Source organism: Zootoca vivipara, chromosome 2, assembly GCF_965207765.1.
Source record: "Zootoca vivipara chromosome 2, rZooViv2.hap1.1, whole genome shotgun sequence".
Taxonomy (NCBI): domain Eukaryota; kingdom Metazoa; phylum Chordata; class Lepidosauria; order Squamata; family Lacertidae; genus Zootoca; species Zootoca vivipara.
In genome coordinates, this window is record NC_142584.1 from 111,587,588 (window position 1) to 111,606,702 (window position 19,115).

The following is a 19,115-nucleotide window of genomic DNA, read 5'->3' on the forward strand; positions in this document are numbered from 1 at the left end:
ACAATTAGTCTCTGAAGGGGTTCATATAATAAGCTGCTTTTCGCTGAGACTGGTCATCATTTCAATTGCACTGCTTCTTGCATCAATCAGTGGGAGAAGGTGACTTCCGTTCTTTTCCCCTTACTCCCGTTACCGAATTATAGTCCAATATTATATATTCAAACTTTACTCACGGGTTTTTCCAAATCAAAATTTTAGAAGAATCTGCCGCTCACCACCACCGGACTCGAAGCTTCACTTCGCTGAGGTAACGCTGTTCTCCAAAATGGCTCCCGCGACCCTTTCTCTCCGGGACTCTTATTAGAGCTCACCAGAGGATCGGGGAATCGCTAAAAAATGGGGCACCGCCGGAGCTTTGTTTCCAGAACTCTCGATCTGGAACTCTTTTGGGGCGCTGCGGCGCTTTCGCAGCCTTCCCCCCCCTCAGCGAAGCCGGGCTGCCTCGGAGCTCGAGACAAGCCCCGCCGGCCAGATCGGGCGACAAACCGGAAGTCAACATTCAGCATCTTCTGTGTATGTTTAAGATGCGTAGCTGTTGGCAAAGCTTTTGTGAAAATATCTGCTATTTGCTCTAGTCCAGCTACATATTCAAAAGTAATCATTTTTTCATTAATCATTTGTTTTGCAAACTCCAAACATAACCATAACGTTCTGGTACGTTGGGTATTGCCTTCTGATGTCAAAATGGCTATTCCACTTTGGGAATCAATTTGCATGGGTATTGGTAATTTTACTTTTATTTTTAGGTCTGCAAACAACTGCAAAAACCATTCAATGTCTCTGATGGCTTCAGAACATGCACAAAGTTCACTTTCTGTGGTTGACAGACAAATTATGTGCTGTCTGCACGTTGTCCATTCAAATGGACATTCATTGTATCTGTAAACAAAACCGGACACACCTTTATATTTGAAATGTTCAGATGCATGAGATGCGTCACAAAAAATATCAAACCCTGTATCGTTATGCGCCTTAAAATGTAATCTGTAATGCAGTGTGTGTTTAAGATAAAGCACCACTTTTTTTAACGCTCGAAAACACTGCTTGGTTGGATTCTCCACAAATGTGGAAAGAAAATTAAAACTGAAAAATATGTCTGGTCTGGACACGTGCTGAATAAAGTTCAGCTTTCCTAATATCGACTGGTAAAGTGTTTTGTCATGAAAAGGTGTATCCTCATCAGTAAAAGTGAATCCGCATGTTAATGGGGTTTCTTTTCCTTTCGCGTTCTCCAAATTTAGCACTTCTATTAAATCTCTTATTTTTGCAGTTTGATGTACAGCAAAAGAACCATCTGCAGCCCTGTCTATTTAAACCCCAGGGAGAAAGTGATCCTTTGTTCAACAACATGAAGGGGGAGAGTCTGTTTGTGTTGTCGTTCCACAAGCTTGAGAATTGCTAAAGGCTATTCGCTGCAGTCTGCCAGAGGGCGGCGGTGGCGGGCGGCGGGGGTCGTCGCAGGCCGGATTGGCAGGCCAATTGGGCCGCATCCGGCCCCCGGGTCGTAGTCTGGGGACCCCTGGACTAAAGCTTCCCCCCTGTGTGAGTTCGCCAATGTAATGTAAGTTTATCGTTCCTGTTGAAGCTCCTTCCACATTCAGTACATTTAAATGGTTTCTCCCCTGTGTGTGTTTGCTGATGTCTTCTAAGTTTTCCACTTCCACTGAAGCTCTTTCCACATTCAATACATTTAAATGGTTTCTCCCCCGTGTGAGTTTGTTGATGCATTCTAAGGTTTCCACTTCCATTGAAGCTCTTTCCACATACAATACATTTAAATGGTTTCTCCCCTGTATGAGTTCGCTGATGCATTCTAAGGTGTCCACTTCTACTGAAGCTCTTTCCACATTCAATACATTTAAATGGTTTCTCCCCCGTGTGAGTTTGGTGGTGTGATCTAAGTGTTTTACTTTCACTGAACCTCATCCCACATTCAATACATTCATATGGTTTCTCCCCTGTGTGTGTTCGCTGGTGTATTCTAAGTGCTCCACTATTGCTGAAGCTCTTTCCACATTCAATACATTCAAATGGTTTCTCCCCTGTGTGAGTTCGCTGATGTATTCTAAGTGTTCCACTTACACGGAAGCTCTTTCCACATTCAATACATTCAAATGGTTTCTCCCCTGTGTGAGTTCGTTGATGTCTTCTAAGTGTTCCACTTTCACTGAAGCTCTTTCCACATTCAATACATTCAAATGGTTTCTCCCCTGTGTGAGTTCGCTGATGTATCCTAAATGTTTTACTTCCACTGAAGCTCTTTCCACATTCAATACATTTAAATGGTTTCTCCCCTGTGTGAGTTAGTTGATGTCTTCTAAGTAATTCACTTCCACGGAAGCTCTTTCCACATTCAATACATTCAAATGGTTTCTCCCCCGTGTGAGTTCGTTGATGTATTCTAAGTACTCCACTTACACTGAAGCTCTTTCCACATTCAATACATTTAAATGGTTTCTCCCCTGTGTGAGTTCGCTGATGTCTTCTAAGTACTCTACTTCCACTGAAGCTCTTTCCACATTCAATACATTTAAATGGTTTCTCCCCCGTGTGAGTTTGTTGATGTATTCTATGGTGTTGATGTTGACTGAATCTCTTTCCACATTCAATACATTTAAATGGTTTCTCCCCTGTGTGAATTCGTTGGTGTATTCTAAGTGCTTCACTATTGCTGAAGCTCTTTCCACAATCAATACATTCAAATGGTTTCTCCCCTGTGTGAATTCGTTGGTGTATTCTAAGTGCTCCACTATTGCTGAAGCTCTTTCCACATTCAATGCATTTAAATGGTTTCTCCCCCATGTGAATTCGTTGGTGTATTCTAAGTGCTCCACTATTGCTGAAGCTCTTTCCACATTCAAAACATTCAAATGGTTTCTCCCCTGTGTGAGTTCGTTGATGTATTCTAAGGTATCCATATTGAGTGAAGCTCTTTCCACATTCAATACATCCAAATGGTTTCTCCCCTGTGTGAGTTTGTTGGTGTCTTCTAAGTGTTCCACTGTGACTAAAGCACACCCCACATTCCATGCATTTAAACTTTTCCTTTGTTCTTCCCAATGAATTCACAGACGGCTCCATAGAATTCTGGCCATCATCTTCCTCACCTGTTTGGGAGTCTGGGAGGAAAGAGAATCCTGTTAAGACTTTCAAGAAAGACAAGAAAGGAACTGAACACACATCAATCCCAAAGTATACCTTCTCTTATTTTAACATTGTTTCCTTTCTCCACTGTCCTCTCCTCTCTATGTTCCAAATTTTTAGGAATGCAGATGAGAAAATGGCAACAACACGGTAACTCCACCCACACTTAATAAACTGCATTATTTTATCATCTATGGTGGAATTGGCTTCTTAGACACATCTCTGTATTTCTCTTTTTCCAGGGAAGAAATGATCATAGGCTCGAGTAGCAGTCTCTCCTAGGACTAAGTAAAACTTTAGTTTTACTATGCCACGTGTAACTGTAAAAATATTGCAATATATTAGAACAGGCATCCCCAAACTCAGCCCTCCAGATGTTTTGGGACTACCATTCCCATCATCCCTGACCACTGGTCCTGTTAGCTAGGGATGATGGGAGTTTTAGTCCCAAAATATGTGGAGGGCCAAGTTTGGGGGTGCCTGTATTAGAACATAAGAAGAGCCGGCTCAATTAGGCATCCTAGTCCAGCATCTTGTTCTCACAGTAGCCAACCAAATGCCTGTGGGAAACCAGCAAGCAGGATTTGAGCAAAAGAGCCCTCTGCCTTCCTGTGCTTTCCAGGAACTAGTATTAAGAAGCATTATTGCCTAGGACCGTGAGGGCAGAGCAGAGCAGACACCAGTCTAATCCTCTTTTTCAAGCTATCCATGTTGTTGGCCATCAATGTCTCCTGTAGGATGTAAGTCCATATATTGGAAAAGTATAAATACAACAAAGAACGCTTTCGGATCAGAACTCAATATTTCTTGAACTAAAAGGTGAGAAAAATGCTCCATTTAGAGTATTGTTCATATTTTGGGCAACCGAATGAAAGGTGTTTCAGCAGAAAATTTGTTATCACACTCAGGCCTGCTTTCTACCAGGACATCAGATGAAGGAGAATATAAGGAATATAATAGATACCGTGTTTCCCCTTTTTTAATACACCGTCTTATTCTCTTTTTTACTCAAAAAAACACACGGTGTCTTATTTTCAGGGGATGTCTTGTACCTTAAGGCCTCCTCGGAGGGGCCAGGCAGCTGGTTCGGGGTGCTGCTGGGTGCTCTGTTCGGCGCTGCAGCAGCAGCCGGGTCCAGGCACCAAGGCAGCAGGCTGCTGGCTCAGCGCTCCGCCCGGTGCTGCTGAGTGCTCCTCTCTGAAGCGGCCGGTGCGGGGCGGCAGGCAAAAGAAAAAAGGGGGGGAGGAGACCAGGCCGCTGCGCTCTGCCCGGCGCTGCGGAGCGCTCCGCTCTGCAGCCGCCGGTTCCGGTGGCGGGGCAGCAGGCAAAAGAAGGGGAAAAAAAGAGACCAGGTCACTGCGCTCCGCCCGGCGCTGCGGAGCGCTCCGCTCTGCAGCCGCCGGTTCCGCTGGCAGGGCGGCAGGCTGCCTCGGGCAGGCAAAAAAAAGAGGCCAGGCTGCTGGCTCGGGCGCTCCCTGCAGCAGCAGCTGGTTCCAGGCCCCTCTGTCTGGCTGGGTCCCGCTGGCTGGCTGGGGCACTCGGCGGTCTCGTTCTACACGGCATGGAGGTATGCCTTATTTTCGGGGGGGGGGGTGTCTTGTATTTCACTAATGGTAAAAAATGCTGCCATGGCTTACTTTCTGACTACGTATTAAAAAGGGGGAAACACGGTATTATTGGTTACAGGTATTATTGGTTACGGTATTATTGAATATTTGGAAGTAAGAAATGAGGGGGGAAAAGGCTTTAATATTTTTTGATGCTGAAAAGGCTTTTGATAACATTTCATGGGCTTTTATGAAAAAGATAATGGGGGAAAAAAGAATTTTGGGGAAGCATTTGGGAGAGGAATTGATGCAATTTACTATTACCAACAGGCCATGTTGATTGTTAATAAGGTTAGAACAGAAAAGTGTAAAATCACAGGTGTCAAACACAAGGCCTGCGGGCCAAATCCGGCCCGCCAGACCTCGTCATGTGGCCCGCCGAGCGCCCCAGCCAGCGGGACCCAGCAGCGGGACCTTGCTGCTGAAGCGCCGCGCCGACAAAGCGCTGACAAACAGTTGGGGCTGGGGGAGGGGGTAGAAAGGCAGCCGGAGCAGCGCTGCGTGGAGCGCCCCGAGCCACAGCAGAAGGAGGAGGCAGCTTGCTGGGTCAGCGCCCGGCAGCGCCGCACAGAGAGTGCTCTGTAGCACTTTGAATCCTCCTCCTCCTGCCACGGCTCGGCGCCTGGAAACGACTGCTGCTGCTGCAGCACAGACAAAGCACCCAGCAGCGCCGCATGGAGGAGGAGAAGGATTCAAAGTGCTACAGAGCACTGCTGCTCGGGACTCTCCGCACGGCGCTGCCGGGCACCGACCCGGCAAGCCGCCTCCTCCTCCTCCTGCCGCGGCTCAGCCTCATGAACGTGAGCTCAGCAGCGGCTCAGCCTCACGAACGTGCAACTCTGAGGCTTTACGCACTTCTACAACGGACACCCGCTGCCTCACGCTGCACGGGAAATGTTTTTTGCCCCTGGGTCCGTTCGCGCTCTTTTCTGGCACTGAATCAAGGCGGCGACCCCCCCTCCCTTTCTTCCTTCCTCTCTCGTTCTTATTCTTTCTTTCCCTCTCCTTCCTACCTTCTTTATCTCTGTCTTCTCTCCCTCTTTCTTTCCTTCTTTATTCCTTCTTTCCTACTCTTCTTTCTCTCACCTCTTTCCTTCCTCTCTCCCTCCTGCTCCCTCTTTTCTTTCTTCCTTACTTCCTTCCTTTCTTCCTTCCGTCCTTCCCTTATTCTTTCTTTTCCTCTACTTCCTTCTTTCTCCCTTTCCGTCTTCTCTCCCTCTTTCTTTTTCTTTCCTTCTTCATTCCCTTCCTTATTTCCTACTCTTCTTTCTCTCCCCTCTTTCCTTCCTTCCTCTCTCCCTCCCACTCCCTCTTTTCTCCCTTCCTTCCTTCCTCCCCTCCCCTCCCTCTCCCTCTCCTCAGAAACATAGGATGCTGCTTTATACTTCTGGCCCTTAAACCCTGGAATCAGGAGAGCAGCTCCAGTGAGTCAACCTCAGCCAGTCCCTTTGGTGAAGGGTGGTGGCTCACTGGCAGAACATCTGTCCTGCAAGCAGAAGGACCCCAGCATCTCCAGGTACTAGTAGCTCTGCAAAGGTCCTGCATGAAACCCTAGCGAGCCTCCACCACCCAGTGCAGTTACCAAAAATCATTTTTCAATAAATTGTACAATAATTGTACATTTGAATATCTACTCGCCATTATTCTGACTATGTTTCTGCTTTCAGAGCTAGTTATTACTTACATTATTACAAAAAACAGTAATAATTGAATGCAGTGGCAATAATTTATGATAATAAAGAGTGGACACATAGTCCTACAGATACAACCGGCCATTTGAGGGTGCCCAAACTGCTGATGCGGCCCCCGATGAATTTGAGTTTGACACCCCTGTGTAAAATAATGAAGGGGACAAGGATATTCCCCTATCACCATTATTTTTTATTTTGGTATTAGAGGCCCTGGCGAGAGAGAAAGAGCAGAGAAATTAATCAGAGGAATAACAGTAGGAAATAAAGCATATAAATTAAAAGCTTTTGCAGTTAACCTTGTTATTACAGTGAAGGATCCCAAAAATACTCTACCAAAGTTGGTAGAAAAGATACAGGACTTCGGGCAGGTTGCAGACTTTAAACTAAACAAGAATAAGACTAAGCTTTTGGTAAAAAAACACGATGGAGCAAGACAAAAAGGAATTACAACAGAAAACAAAGTTAGTTTTACATAAAAAAGTCAAATACTGAGAGATTTGTTTGACAGCTAAGAATATTACCGTAATATTTTTAAAGAAAATTATGAGAATGTGCAGAAAGAAATAAAAAGAGATTTAGAGATATGGGGAAGAATGAATTTATCATTTTGTGAAAGAATATCAGCAATAAAAATGAATGTATTGCCAAAAATGTTATTTTTATTCCAATCAGTCCCGGCAATAGGCAACGCAGGATGCTTTGAAAAATGGCAAGAAGATAGGTATCTAGGTTTATCTGGAAAGGGAAGAAACCAAGAATAGAAAATTATTAACAGATGTAAGAGAGAAAGGCAGAAATAATGGTAATCTTAAAACCAAAGAAAGACCCTAAAGAAGTAGGCTCGTATAGACCTATTAAGTCTATTATAATAAGATTATAAAATCTTTGCCAAAATTATGACAAACAGGCTAAAAAATGTCATCCCTCAAATAATAATCGAAGACCAATATGGATTTGTTGAGGGTAGGAATGTCACACACCCAATTAGAAATATTATTAATCCAATATATCACAGACAAGGGAATAAGTTTGGGCTACTGAAATTAGACGTCTTTAAAACATTTGATACACTCCCACAGGAATTTTTATGGGAAATAATGACAAAATATGGAATAGGAGAGGTTTTCCAGTTTGCGATTCAAGAACTATATAAGGAAGGAACAGCAGCAGTGAGAGTTAACGGTGAATACTCCCAACCTTTCCCAATATACAGGAGTTCGACAGGGGTGTCCTCTTTCGCAGTTCCTATTTTTAATGGCTATAGAACAACTAGCGGAAAGGATGAGGAACTGTGGAAGGATAGAGGGCTATAAGACTGGGAAAGAGGAGATGAAAATCAATTTGTTTGCAGACGATATTATTGTAATCATAACAAATCCTAAGGAAGGGATAAAAGAAATAAAGATAATATTAGAAGATTTTGAGGAATACTCCGGATTAGGGGTAAATATAACAAAATCAGAAATAATGAATTTTAAGGTGAATCTAGCGGGGGGGAAGTAATTAACAATGTAACAGGTATGGGCCTGGGGACTAAAAGAATAAAATACTTGGGTATCGAACTCTGCAGAAATATTAACAAGACTGCAGAACTCAGCTATAGGAAAGTATGGAAAAAAATACTAAAGGACATGAAAAGATGGAGAAATAAAACTCTAAGTATTACAGCAGGAGTCAAGCAAAATAAAAAAATTCCTTCAGTAGCACCTTAAAGACCAACTAAGTTTATATTTTGGTATGAGCTTTCGTGTGCATGCACACTTCTTCAGATACACTAGAAACAGAAGTGTCAGCAGGAGTCAAGGTTACTAAAATGTTCTGGGTCCCTAAGTGGAGCTCTCTCTTTCAAGCTATTCCATTAGAGATGAGAAAACAGTAAATGGAACAATGGAATTGTGAGATAAGAGAATGGATATTCGGAAGTAAAAAATCAAAGATACAAAAGAGATTTGTGTACAATCACAAATCAGAACTAGGGTGGGGCCTCTCAAATATTTACAATTATTATGAAGCTGTTCAATTAAAAACTTTACTAGAAATTGCAGTTGAAAACAAACAAAAGTGGATGAAATTTGAGGACGAGGTAAACAATGGCGCAGGAAGATTTGGAATTTTCACAAATAATGTAATCAAAGACTCGAAATCTGCAATAGGACCCAGGAAATTGGCATTAGGTATATGGAGGAAATGGCAACCTTTATGTATTTTGAAAAAAAAAATATGAATGAATTCCTATGCCCCACAAATAACCCAGAGATGCATTATAAATAAGAGGACACATTCAACTCATGTAAAAACATGCTGATTCCTGGACTGTCCGCGGGCCGGATTAAGAACGTGATTGGGCCGCATCCGGCCCCCGGGCCTTAGTTTGGGAGCCCTGGCATAAGCTTTTGTGGGCTGCAGTCTGACAAAATGGACTCTTGACCAGGAAAGCTGGTGCCACTATAAACTTGTGAGTCTCTTTGTTGGCTTTGTGTACTTATTTTGAAATTTGAACCAGGGTTGAATCGCATTATCTCCATGGAAGCTAAGGAATAGACAAAATTACAGGGGCGCTATAAATTATTCCACTCATTCACTCACCCTCTCACCCTACCCTAGTCTTTAAGATTGGTAAATTTGCACAATTGGCCTATAATTCTGGCCACCCTTGGTCTTTTTGTGCTCAATCCTATGTGTAGAGCCTCCAGCCACAGGAATTGTGCATCATGATACTGGGTCCTTTGTCCTTTAAGCCCACCAAACTGCGGAGGTGCATGCATTTATTGTGTTTTGATGCTGGTGGAATGTATCATTCTGACCCAGTCTATAAAAAATAAAACTAATAGAAACTATTTCAATATATAAATTATAAATAATTATGGGAAGCATTTCCATAGCCCCCTTCACCCATTTTTTGGTTTGTTGTTCCTGCAGTGGAAATACAGTGGTACTGTATCTCGGTTTTCGAACAGCTGAGTTCCTGAACAACTCGGAACCGAAACACTGCAAACCCAGAAGTACTGTTCCTCTATTAGAACTTCGCCTTGGAAACCGAACATGCACCTGAGCGTCCATTTTTACTGTTGCACAGCTAATTTAAGCCCCCCCCCCAAAAAAAATCGATATTAAAGCCATTTCTGGTTGCAGTGTTCTGAGGTGACAGTGCTTTAGTTTTTTTCTATTTTTTGCGTTTTTGTTTGTGTGGCTTTTTCATTTTTGACTGTGGCTTGTTTTTATGTTTTATGATTGAGTGAGTGATGCTAGCAAGGTTATGCTTAAAATTCTACAAGGCAGGCTTAGGCAGTATGTGGACTGAGAACTCCCAGAAGTGCAAGCTGGATTTCGAAGGGGCAGAGGAACCAGAGACCAAATAGCAAACATGCGCTGGATTATGGAGAAAGCTAGAGAGTTCCAGAAAAACGTCTACTTCTGCTTCATTGACTATGCAAAAGCCTTTGATTGTGTCGACCACAGCAAACTATGGCAAGTTCTTAAAGAAATGGGAGTGCCTGATCACCTCATCTGTCTCCTGAGAAATCTCTATGTGGGACAAGAAGCTACAGTTAGAACTGGATATGGAACAACTGATTGGTTCGAAATTGGGAAAGGAGTACGACAAGGTTGTATATTGTCTCCCTGCTTATTTAACTTATATGCAGAATTCATCATGCGAAAGGCTGGACTAGATGAATCCCAAACTGGAATTAAGATTGCCGGAAGAAATATCAACAACCTCAGATATGCAGATGACACAACCTTGATGGCAGAAAGTGAGGAGGAATTAAAGAACCTTTTAATGAGGGTGAAAGAGGAGAGCGCAAAATATGGTCTGAAGCTCAACATCAAAAAAACCAAGATCATGGCCACTGGTCCCATCACCTCCTGGCAAATAGAAGGGGAAGAAATGGAGGCAATGAGAGGTTTTACTTTCTTGGGCTCCTTGATCACTGCAGATGGTGACAGCAGTCACGAAATTAAAAGACGCCTGCTTCTTGGGAGAAAAGCAATGACAAACCTAGACAGCATCTTAAAAAGCAGAGACATCACCTTGCCTACAAAGGTCCATATAGTTAAAGCTATGGTTTTCCCAGTAGTGATGTATGGAAGTGAGAGCTGGACCATAAAGAAGGCTGATCGCCGAAGAATTGATGCTTTTGAATTATGGTGCTGGAGGAGACTCTTGAGAGTCCCATGGACTGCAAGAAGATCAAACCTCTCCATTCTGAAGGAAATCAGTCCTGAGTGCTCACTGGAAGGACAGATCGTGAAGCTGAGGCTCCAATACTTTGGCCACCTCATGAGAAGAGAAGAATCCTTGGAAAAGACCCTGATGTTGGGAAAGATTGAGGGAACTAGGAGAAGGGGATGACAGAGGACGAGATGGTTGGACAGTGTTCTTGAAGCTACGAACATGAGTTTGACCAAACTGCGGGAGGCAGTGCAAGACAGGAGTGCCTGGCGTGCTCTGGTCCATGGGGTCACGAAGAGTCGGACGCGACTAAACGGCTAAACAACAACAACGAGTGAGTGACTGTGGAAAGGGATAAAAGCCCCCCATCCAAACAATGACTATCATTAGTACAGGTATAAAAAAATAATTTTAATGTTTATGATCTACAATACTGTCTTATTTGTTTTATGGTAGAGAACATTATTGCTTTCATTTTATGGATCAATGGTCTTGTTAGATATTAAAATTCATATTAAATTGCTGTTTTAGTGGTTGTTTTTAAAAGTCTGGAACAGATTAATCCATTTTGCATTCCATTATTTTTCTTTAAAAATATATATATATATTTATTCGTTTTCCAATTTATCAAATCTCAAAAAAACAAAAATACAAAAACAAAAAACAAAAATAAAACATAAAAAAGAAAAGCATATCAATTCTTACATTATTATTAACATTGTAGAGTTCCTCGATTCCCCTCTCACTGGGTCCATATTAAGATCCCATTTAGGCAATTTTCATCTTATATCTTAAATCATTCTAACACAATTTATTATTTACTCTCAATTATTCTATTATATGAACATCACCTATTCTCCACCAATAATTAATCTATTTATCCAAATAAAAAAAATCTTTATCCTTTCCTTCTATCTTTTCTCTCCTCAGCCTAAAAATGTTTTTACGAATAACTTTCCATAAATTTTAAATTATTGATTCATCTATCATTCTAACATTTAAACACTTGTACCAAATTCAGCCCCCCTTCCTCTGAATTCAGGGTCTCCCAGATTTTTCAGCAAGTTCCATAAGTCATTCCCATTTCGGACCATCTAAATCAGTCAAGAAAATTACTTCCATTATTACCCCTCACCCCACTCCCACCCTGTCCCAGTCTACCCACCATTCTTCTTCAATCATCCCCTGCTGCCTCCCCAATTCTTTAAATACTGTAGTACAAAACTATCCAGCAATAATTCCACTTTCCAGCCCTATCTCAAATTTTATTCCCTTTAGGTTCTGGCTCCAGTATGGATCCTGCCCTCCCTCTCTCACTAGGAGGACATTGCTCCATGCTGGATCTTGTTTGATGACTCCTTGGGTCAAACCTATGTTTTGTTCCCCCCCCTCACTGGGGGAACAATATTCCATATTTCTTCCTCATCTTTTTAAATGTCAGTGACACTGTTCATGACTGATGGTTCTTCCTCTTGCTCAGCTTCGTTCTCTGTTAGAGTTAATCCTTTTTCACTGTCCAAACAATTCTGATTCCTTTCACGGCATTCACGCAGCTGCATATTATTTTGTAATATTTCATATTTCAAATCAAATTTTATCTGATCTAATTATAGTCTCCTTTTAAAATATTCTTCATGGTTTAAAAATCTTGTGACCATTTATGAAAAGAGGATTTATTAAACTTCATATACACAGCCTTATATTTTGCCCTCTATTCACAATTTACAGTTCTCAGCCTCAAAGAGGTAAGCAAATTCCTTTCTATTGTAATGATATAATGGTGGCTCGCTGATCCCTCCAGGGACCTGACTCCAGCTTCCAGGGGGCCCTTCCCCCGTCCAAACTGAAAACTTTTTGCTGGGATTTTAGTAAATTTAAGCCTTCTCGCCTTTACCCTGCCTCAGGGGGAGGGTTTAAGTCCAATCCTTGGTAAATTGGAAGATTCCTTTCAATCTTACCGGCTACAGGCAAATTAACTGTGTTACAATTCTCTCAATGGGGGGAAATTGACGTCCTGTTTAAATTTCCTCCCGTGGCCAATTCTTTCCAATTAATTTTTTTCTCTCATTTTGCATTACTTTCTATGGGAAAGTGCGCCCTGGTTTTGAAACGATTTGGTTATAGAAGTCTTCCGGAACCGATTAAGTTTGAGAACCAAGGTACCACTGTAACTCCTAAGATTTAGAAGCCCGGAGGAAGAAAATCTTCCCCCACTATTTTATGAAAAGGATTAAAAAAACAAAGAGCTGCTTTAGAGAAGGCCTCACCCCTTCATTCTTCCTGCCAAGAACTCCCTGCCTTTTGTCTCCTCTCCATCTTTTCCTCTTTCTCCCTCCACCATCCACCCATCAATGTCTCCATCTCCTCTCCCCTGGAACTCACCAGATTTCTCGGAGGGTCCTGGCAGGCAATGTTCAGAGGTTGTGGGGAGGGATGCAGGAGACAGCCTGACCAGGTCAACTGTTGATCTTCCTCCTTCCATCCTGGCCAGGTTTGCAGGTTCCGTCTCAGCTAGGTTTTCAGGTTCAGCTTCCTGAGGAGCCCAGAAGCCAGAGCAAGCTGCAAACAAATCAAAACGTTAGATGGGCTTTAAGAATCACTTCTAAAGAAGTTTATGGACAATTTAGATAAATGAAAACTTGGAGAATGCATCAAAATGCCATGAAAGGAATGGGGGGAAGTCACAAGATTCAGGCTGATAAATGTATTAAGGCCTAAGCTTTTGTGGGCTGCAGTCTGACAAAGTGGACTCTTGACCAGGAAAGCTGGTGCCACTATAAACTTGTGAGTCTCTTTGTTGGCTTTGTGGGATTGTTCAGGGTGGCAGGAGAGGACATATTGTTTATTAATATCCTTCCTAACTTGCACTAGTATGTTCATTTACTTAGCACAATTTACATTTCTTTTCTCACACACAGCAGAAATCTGGTTGCAGGCTTGTTATATCCTCTTACTATTATTGAGGGCACTAGGAGAAGGGGAGGACAGAGGATGAGATGGTTGGACAGTGTTCTCGAAGCTATGAACATGAGTTTGACCAAACTGCGGGAGGCAGTGGAAGACAGGAGTGCCTGGCGTGCTCTGGTCCATGGGGTCACGAAGAGTCGGACACGACTAAACGACACTAAACAACAACAACAAAACTATTATGCATTTCAATCTCCCTCATATTGAATTATATGTTCCTGGATAAGATCCCCTTTTCAAATCCCTCATTAAAAGGATAAAGACACCATAGTATTATTCATAAGCAATAAAAAGAAAGTTTACTCATTATCAGGCAGAGCACAGTGTGATCCCTGAAGGCAGGCTTAAGGCTTAAAGTTACAAGCATATACAAACAGGTTTACCCCATATGTGGGTTGACCTAGTGACTGCAGTTAGCAGTCCGGGAAGTTCACATGATGAAAAAAAGATGGAATAGGAGAGAGTGGCAGCATGCCTTGGCCTTTTACCAGGTCTGGAAAGGTCACGCCCACCCACTAGTCACATGCAAGGAAGGATGCTCCAGGGCAGGAGGAACAAGAAGTTTCAACTGGCTGGACCAAACATTCCCTTGAATGTCCACTCTAGGAAAACAGGAAATGTTGTATTTGACTGCTCCCAGTGGATTACATCCCACAGGCTTTGTGTACTTACTTTGAAATTTGTACCGAGCTTGTACCACAGTATCTCCATGTAAGCTTAAAGGTAAAGGGACCCCTGACCATTAGGTCCAGTCGTGACCGACTCTGGGGTTGTGGCGCTCATCTCGTGTTATTGGCCGAGGGAGCCAGCGTACAGCTTCCAGGTCATGTGGCTAGCATGACAAATCCGCTTCTGGTGAACCAGAGCAGCACATGGAAACGCCGTTTACCTTCCCATTTGGAGTGGTACCTATTTATCTACTTGCACTTTTGACGTGCTTTCTAACTGCTAGGTTGGTAGGAGTTGGGACTGAGCAACGGGAGCTCACCCCATCACAGGGATTCGAACCGCCGACCTTCTGATCAGGTTTATCCCACAGGGCCACCTGTGTCCCCCATGTAAGCTTAGGGACGGACAAAATTACAAGGGCACTATAAATTATTATCCCACTTAGTCTCACACACAACCCCAGTCTGTAAGATTGGCAAGTTTACACAATTTGCTTCTAATACTAATACTAATATATGAAGTATAAATAATTATGGGAAGCATTTCCATAGCCCACTTCACCCATTTTTTGGATTGATGTGCAACATCATTATCATCAATTAATTCTGCAGTAGAAATAGCACCTAAATGCCTGGAGGAAGAAAATCTGCCCCCACTACTTTATGAAAATGATTAAAAAAACAAAGAGCTACTTTGGAGAAGGCCTCACCCCTTCATTCTTCCTGCCAGGAACTCTCTGCCTTTTGTCTCCTCTCCATCTTTCCTCTTTCTTTCTCCCTCCACCATCCATCTATCCATCCATGTCCCCATCTCCTCTCCCCTGGAACTCACCAGATTTCTCCCAGGGTCCTGGGAGGGAATGCTCAGAGGTTGTGGGGAGGGATGCGGGAGACAGCCTGACCAGGTCACCCGTCCATCCTCCTCCTTCCATCCTGGCCAGGTTTTCAGGTTCTGTCTCAGCTAGGTTTGCAGGTTCAGCTTCCTGAGGAGGGCAGAAATCAGAGCAAGTTGCAGCTTCCTGGGAGGGAGGAAGAAGCCACTCCTCTTTTGATGGAATTTTATCTCCTTTCTATTCCTTGGCAATCAGCATCCTCGCTGCCATTTTTGCATACAAAAAGACCCCTTCCCAATAGCCTCCACCCATTTTCAAACACCTTTGGCCATTCCTTTCACCTGCCTGTCCCACCTCCCTTCGAAGGCTGGCATGGTATGCACATTAGTGGCCTGAGAGTAGATCCCTTGGAACTTAAGAGTTAATCTGCAATGGACTGCTCTGAATACATGGGTGGCCCTTGCAAGGAGAAGGAGGAAGCCCCTTGCTTGCATCTGAACCCCCTGGGAGAGGAGGTGGATCTACCCACTTCTCCCTCTGCCCTCACTGCCTCCTCCTCTGTCCTCCTGCCCTGCAAACACCATTTTCTCTTGTTGCTCAGGGGAGAGAGGCGGCTGATGGAAAGAGCCTTCAAACCCATCCATTTGCTCCTCTGCTCCCCCTTCTGTCCTTTTGGGAAATGGGAACTTTGGTCAGGAGTAACCAACTTAGATTGCAAGTTCCCAGGATAAGCACTTTGGAGCACTGCTTGCCAATATTATGTGCGTGTATGGACCTAGAGGATAACATACATGTTTATACCATGTGATTCATTAAAGTGGGCATTTCTTTAAAATTGAAGACCATTTCTACAAACTGGAATACTTCTGCTGGCAGCTCTGTACAGGAAAGTTTTTGATGTTGATGTTTTAATGTGTTTTATTTTGTTGGAAACTGCCCAGATGAGTAGGGTGCAAGTAATAAATTATTATTATTATTATTCCTTCCTAAGCCTTTCTTGCTGTGCATGCTGATCAGACTCTTTTGCAACCATCCCCTTTAATGCAACAGGGCCTCCCATTTTTACTGCTATTCTTTACATTTTTTACTGTCCTTCCTCCAAAGATCACAGGGCAACTTGCAATAGAAAAACAGAGAGATGCATAACAGAGTAAGAAACAAAAACAAAAAACGACACCACCACCCCAAAAAAACCGCAGTTGGGAAGGCCACAGATGGTTTAATGAGCCAAACGCCTGGGAGAAGAGGAATGCTTTCGCCTGTTTCCTAAAGATAAGGTCCTCCTCTGAGGGGTCTTCTGCCAGGGTACAGATAGTAAAATTAAAATTAATAATGTTATTAAGGCGATCCTGGCCAGCAATGCCCAGTCCTCTCCCCCTTTGCACCTGATCCCTGAAGGAGGAATCTTTTCTCCCCCCCCCCCACTCCGCCTTCAAAGCCCCCAGGGTCCCTTTCCTCCTTTCTCTTTTCCATGTCCCGGGGCTTCTCATCCTGGACCCCCTCGCAAAGCCCCTTCCCTCCTTCCCCGCCATTGGCTTTGCACTCACCCGAAATCCTGGGCAGCGGGGGCGGGAATGGGAGACCCCGCGTGGGAGGCAGGGAGTGATGGCGCTTAATTAGGAGGCTTGATTAGGAAGCAGACCCCTCCTCTGTCTCCGCACGATGCAGCCCTGCTTCCCGCCTCCTTTGCAAACCCCGAATTTATCACTGCCGGTGGAGCCGGAAGTGGAGGCAACTCTGGGGAGAAAGGAGAAGATTCTCCCCACGCCCAGCCTCTTGTCTGAAGAAGTGTGCATGCACACGAAAGCTCATACCTATGACAAACCTAGTTGGTCTCTAAGGTGCTACTGGAAGGATTTTTTAAATTTTGTTTTGACTGCGTCAGACCAACACGGCTACTTACCTGTAACCAGGGTTGAAAAAGCAAAGAGTGATTTATTGTAGAGTTCTGATATATCAGAGGTTCCCCCCCCCCAACAGCATAGATGGAAAGAGGAACCTCGAACAAAAGAACATTTTCACTTATATACCTTTTGGCTTACATGTAAGTGGATGGAGGGAAAAGGCGTGAAGAATTAACATCTTGAGTAAACAGAGTACTTGGAACAGATTAACAATTTCAAATTACAGGATACTTGTGAATTTCTTTTCTTGTGAATGCCTGGAAATGTCATTTTGTTTGCCGTGATGGGTTTTGGAATTTCTTGTCAATGTAAATTTCAGTATCAGTGATAAAGAGATTTTTACTTAAAACCTGTTCATCTTGTTTGGTATGTGATCTATTCAGTAAAACCCTATTCTAATGTGTTTTTGTATTTGTCGAATTTACTTGCTGTTCTTCTACAGACCCAGAAGGGGTTGCTGTTCCCTTGTAGTTCGGGGATGGAAATACTTTAAAGAAGTAGATTTCCAAATATAATTCTCGGTTATGTGATAGAATGATACAGATTCTGGGTATAGCTTCGATAGGCTTATTGTAATTTAGCATCGGTAAGTACTAGTTTTCCTTTGTATGAGGGCTTGCTTAGTAATATGATGTACAGTATAAAATTTACAGGAATGAATTACATATAATCATACAAGAGGTACATAATTTGGGAGTCACCTTTCAAAGGTAAGGTTAAAACGGATACACAGATAATTCAGGAATAAAACTTATACACAGATACATTTGGAAATAAAACAGGAATAAAACTTATACACAGATACACTTGGAAATAAAACAGGAATAAAACTTAAGGAGATTCATTTTCCTAAGTAGGCACATGAATTGAAACTTAAACAGATACAAGAAGCAAAATTAAAAAAATCCCTTCAGTAGCACCTTAAAGACCAACTAAGTTTTTATTTTGGTATGAGCTTTCGTGTGCATGCACACTTCTTAAGAAAGTGTGCACGAAAGCTCATACCAAAATAAAAACTTAGTTGGTCTTTAAGGCGCTACTGAAGGATTTTTTTTATTTTGCTTCGACTCGGACCAACACGGCTACCTACCTGTAACTAGATACAAGAAGGTCATTTAAAGTAAAACAATTTTAAACGGATACAATGATAAAACAGATACATTGGAAGTCAGTATTAGTAGATACATTTTAAAGCAGATACAATTTCAAAAGATCACTTGCCAACCACCTAAGCTAAGCATATGCATTTAAATTCACTTGAGCAAGCATTGATTTAACACATACTGTACATAGGGTGATTCCTCAGGGCAATGAGAACGGGTGGAGAGCTTGACCTGGGCAAACATGGGTTTAACACAGGGGTCAGCAAACTTTTTCAGCAGGGGGCCGGTCCACTATCTGTCAGACCTTGTGGGGGGCCGGACTATATTTTGGGGGGGGGGAAAATGAATGAATTTCTATGCCCCACAAACAACCCAGAGATGCATTTTAAATAAAAGAACACATTCTACTCTTGTAAAAACATGCTGATTCCTGGACCATCCGCAGGCCGGATTTAGAAGGCGATTGGGCCACATCCGGCCCCCGGCCTTAGTTTGCGGACGGACCCCTGGTTTAATGTATACATAAGGAAGTGACTCCTCAGGGCAATGGGAATGGGTGGAGAGCTTGACCTGGGTGAACATGGGTTTAACATATACATAAGGAAGTGACTCCTCAGGGCAATGGGAATGGGTGGACAAGGTCAGGAGAACTGTTTTGCAAAATAAAGAGAGTCTGAGTGGCTTTCTGCAAGGGAAAGAGAGACTTGATGGGTTGATTATGGCCGAATTAGGTCAAGACCTTTTGGGGGTGGTGGTGACAGGGGGTTGATTTATGTGGTTTCCCCCTCCCTGATAATCGCCTTATTTTTATACAATATTTCTCTTATAACACTTCCCATGTCCTTTCTCTATTTTTAAATGTGATATTTGGTACAACTCTGCTTTTCTTTGAAAGCAAACCCAGGGGAAAAAAACACTTTCCTGGAAATGCTGCTGGACAGGCAGCTGAAAAATCAGCTAAATCGTATCTCCCAGCATGCTTGGTCCTTCCAAGCAAGGCTAGATAAGATGGGGGGGGGAACCC

At 43.0% G+C, this 19,115-nt stretch overlaps 1 protein-coding gene across 2 annotated transcripts; it reads right to left on the reverse strand.

The window, feature by feature from the left end:
- Window positions 1-1,383: 1,383 nt before the first annotated feature.
- On the reverse strand, window positions 1,384-16,769 carry LOC132591564 (uncharacterized). Of its 2 annotated transcripts, none has more exons than XM_088663562.1 (4): window positions 16,632-16,769; window positions 15,084-15,234; window positions 12,999-13,175; window positions 1,384-3,119 (listed from the first exon to the last, which is right to left on the reverse strand). In XM_088663562.1, the coding sequence occupies exons 2-4, from the start codon at window positions 15,181-15,183 to the stop codon at window positions 1,525-1,527; spliced, it is 1,872 nt and encodes a 623-aa protein (XP_088519688.1). In that variant the 5' UTR covers window positions 15,184-15,234; window positions 16,632-16,769; the 3' UTR covers window positions 1,384-1,524. The 2 variants fall into 2 exon arrangements, with proteins under 2 accessions (XP_088519688.1, XP_088519687.1); XM_088663561.1 differs by having other exon boundaries at window positions 15,084-15,270; window positions 16,632-16,756.
- Window positions 16,770-19,115: the final 2,346 nt, after the last annotated feature.

What these genes read in the sequence shown, in the direction of transcription:
- LOC132591564 (XM_088663562.1), bottom strand. Translation starts at nt 15,183, where the DNA reads ATGGAAGGAGGAGGATGGACGGGTGACCTGGTCAGGCTGTCTCCCGCA. An exon ending in AGGACCCTGGGAGAAATCTG is followed by an intron (nt 13,176 to 15,083) that starts GTGAGTTCCAGG and finishes ATTTGTTTGCAG; the next exon opens with CTTGCTCTGGCTTCTGGGCT. An exon ending in AGGACCCTCCGAGAAATCTG is followed by an intron (nt 3,120 to 12,998) that starts GTGAGTTCCAGG and finishes CTTTCCTCCCAG; the next exon opens with ACTCCCAAACAGGTGAGGAA.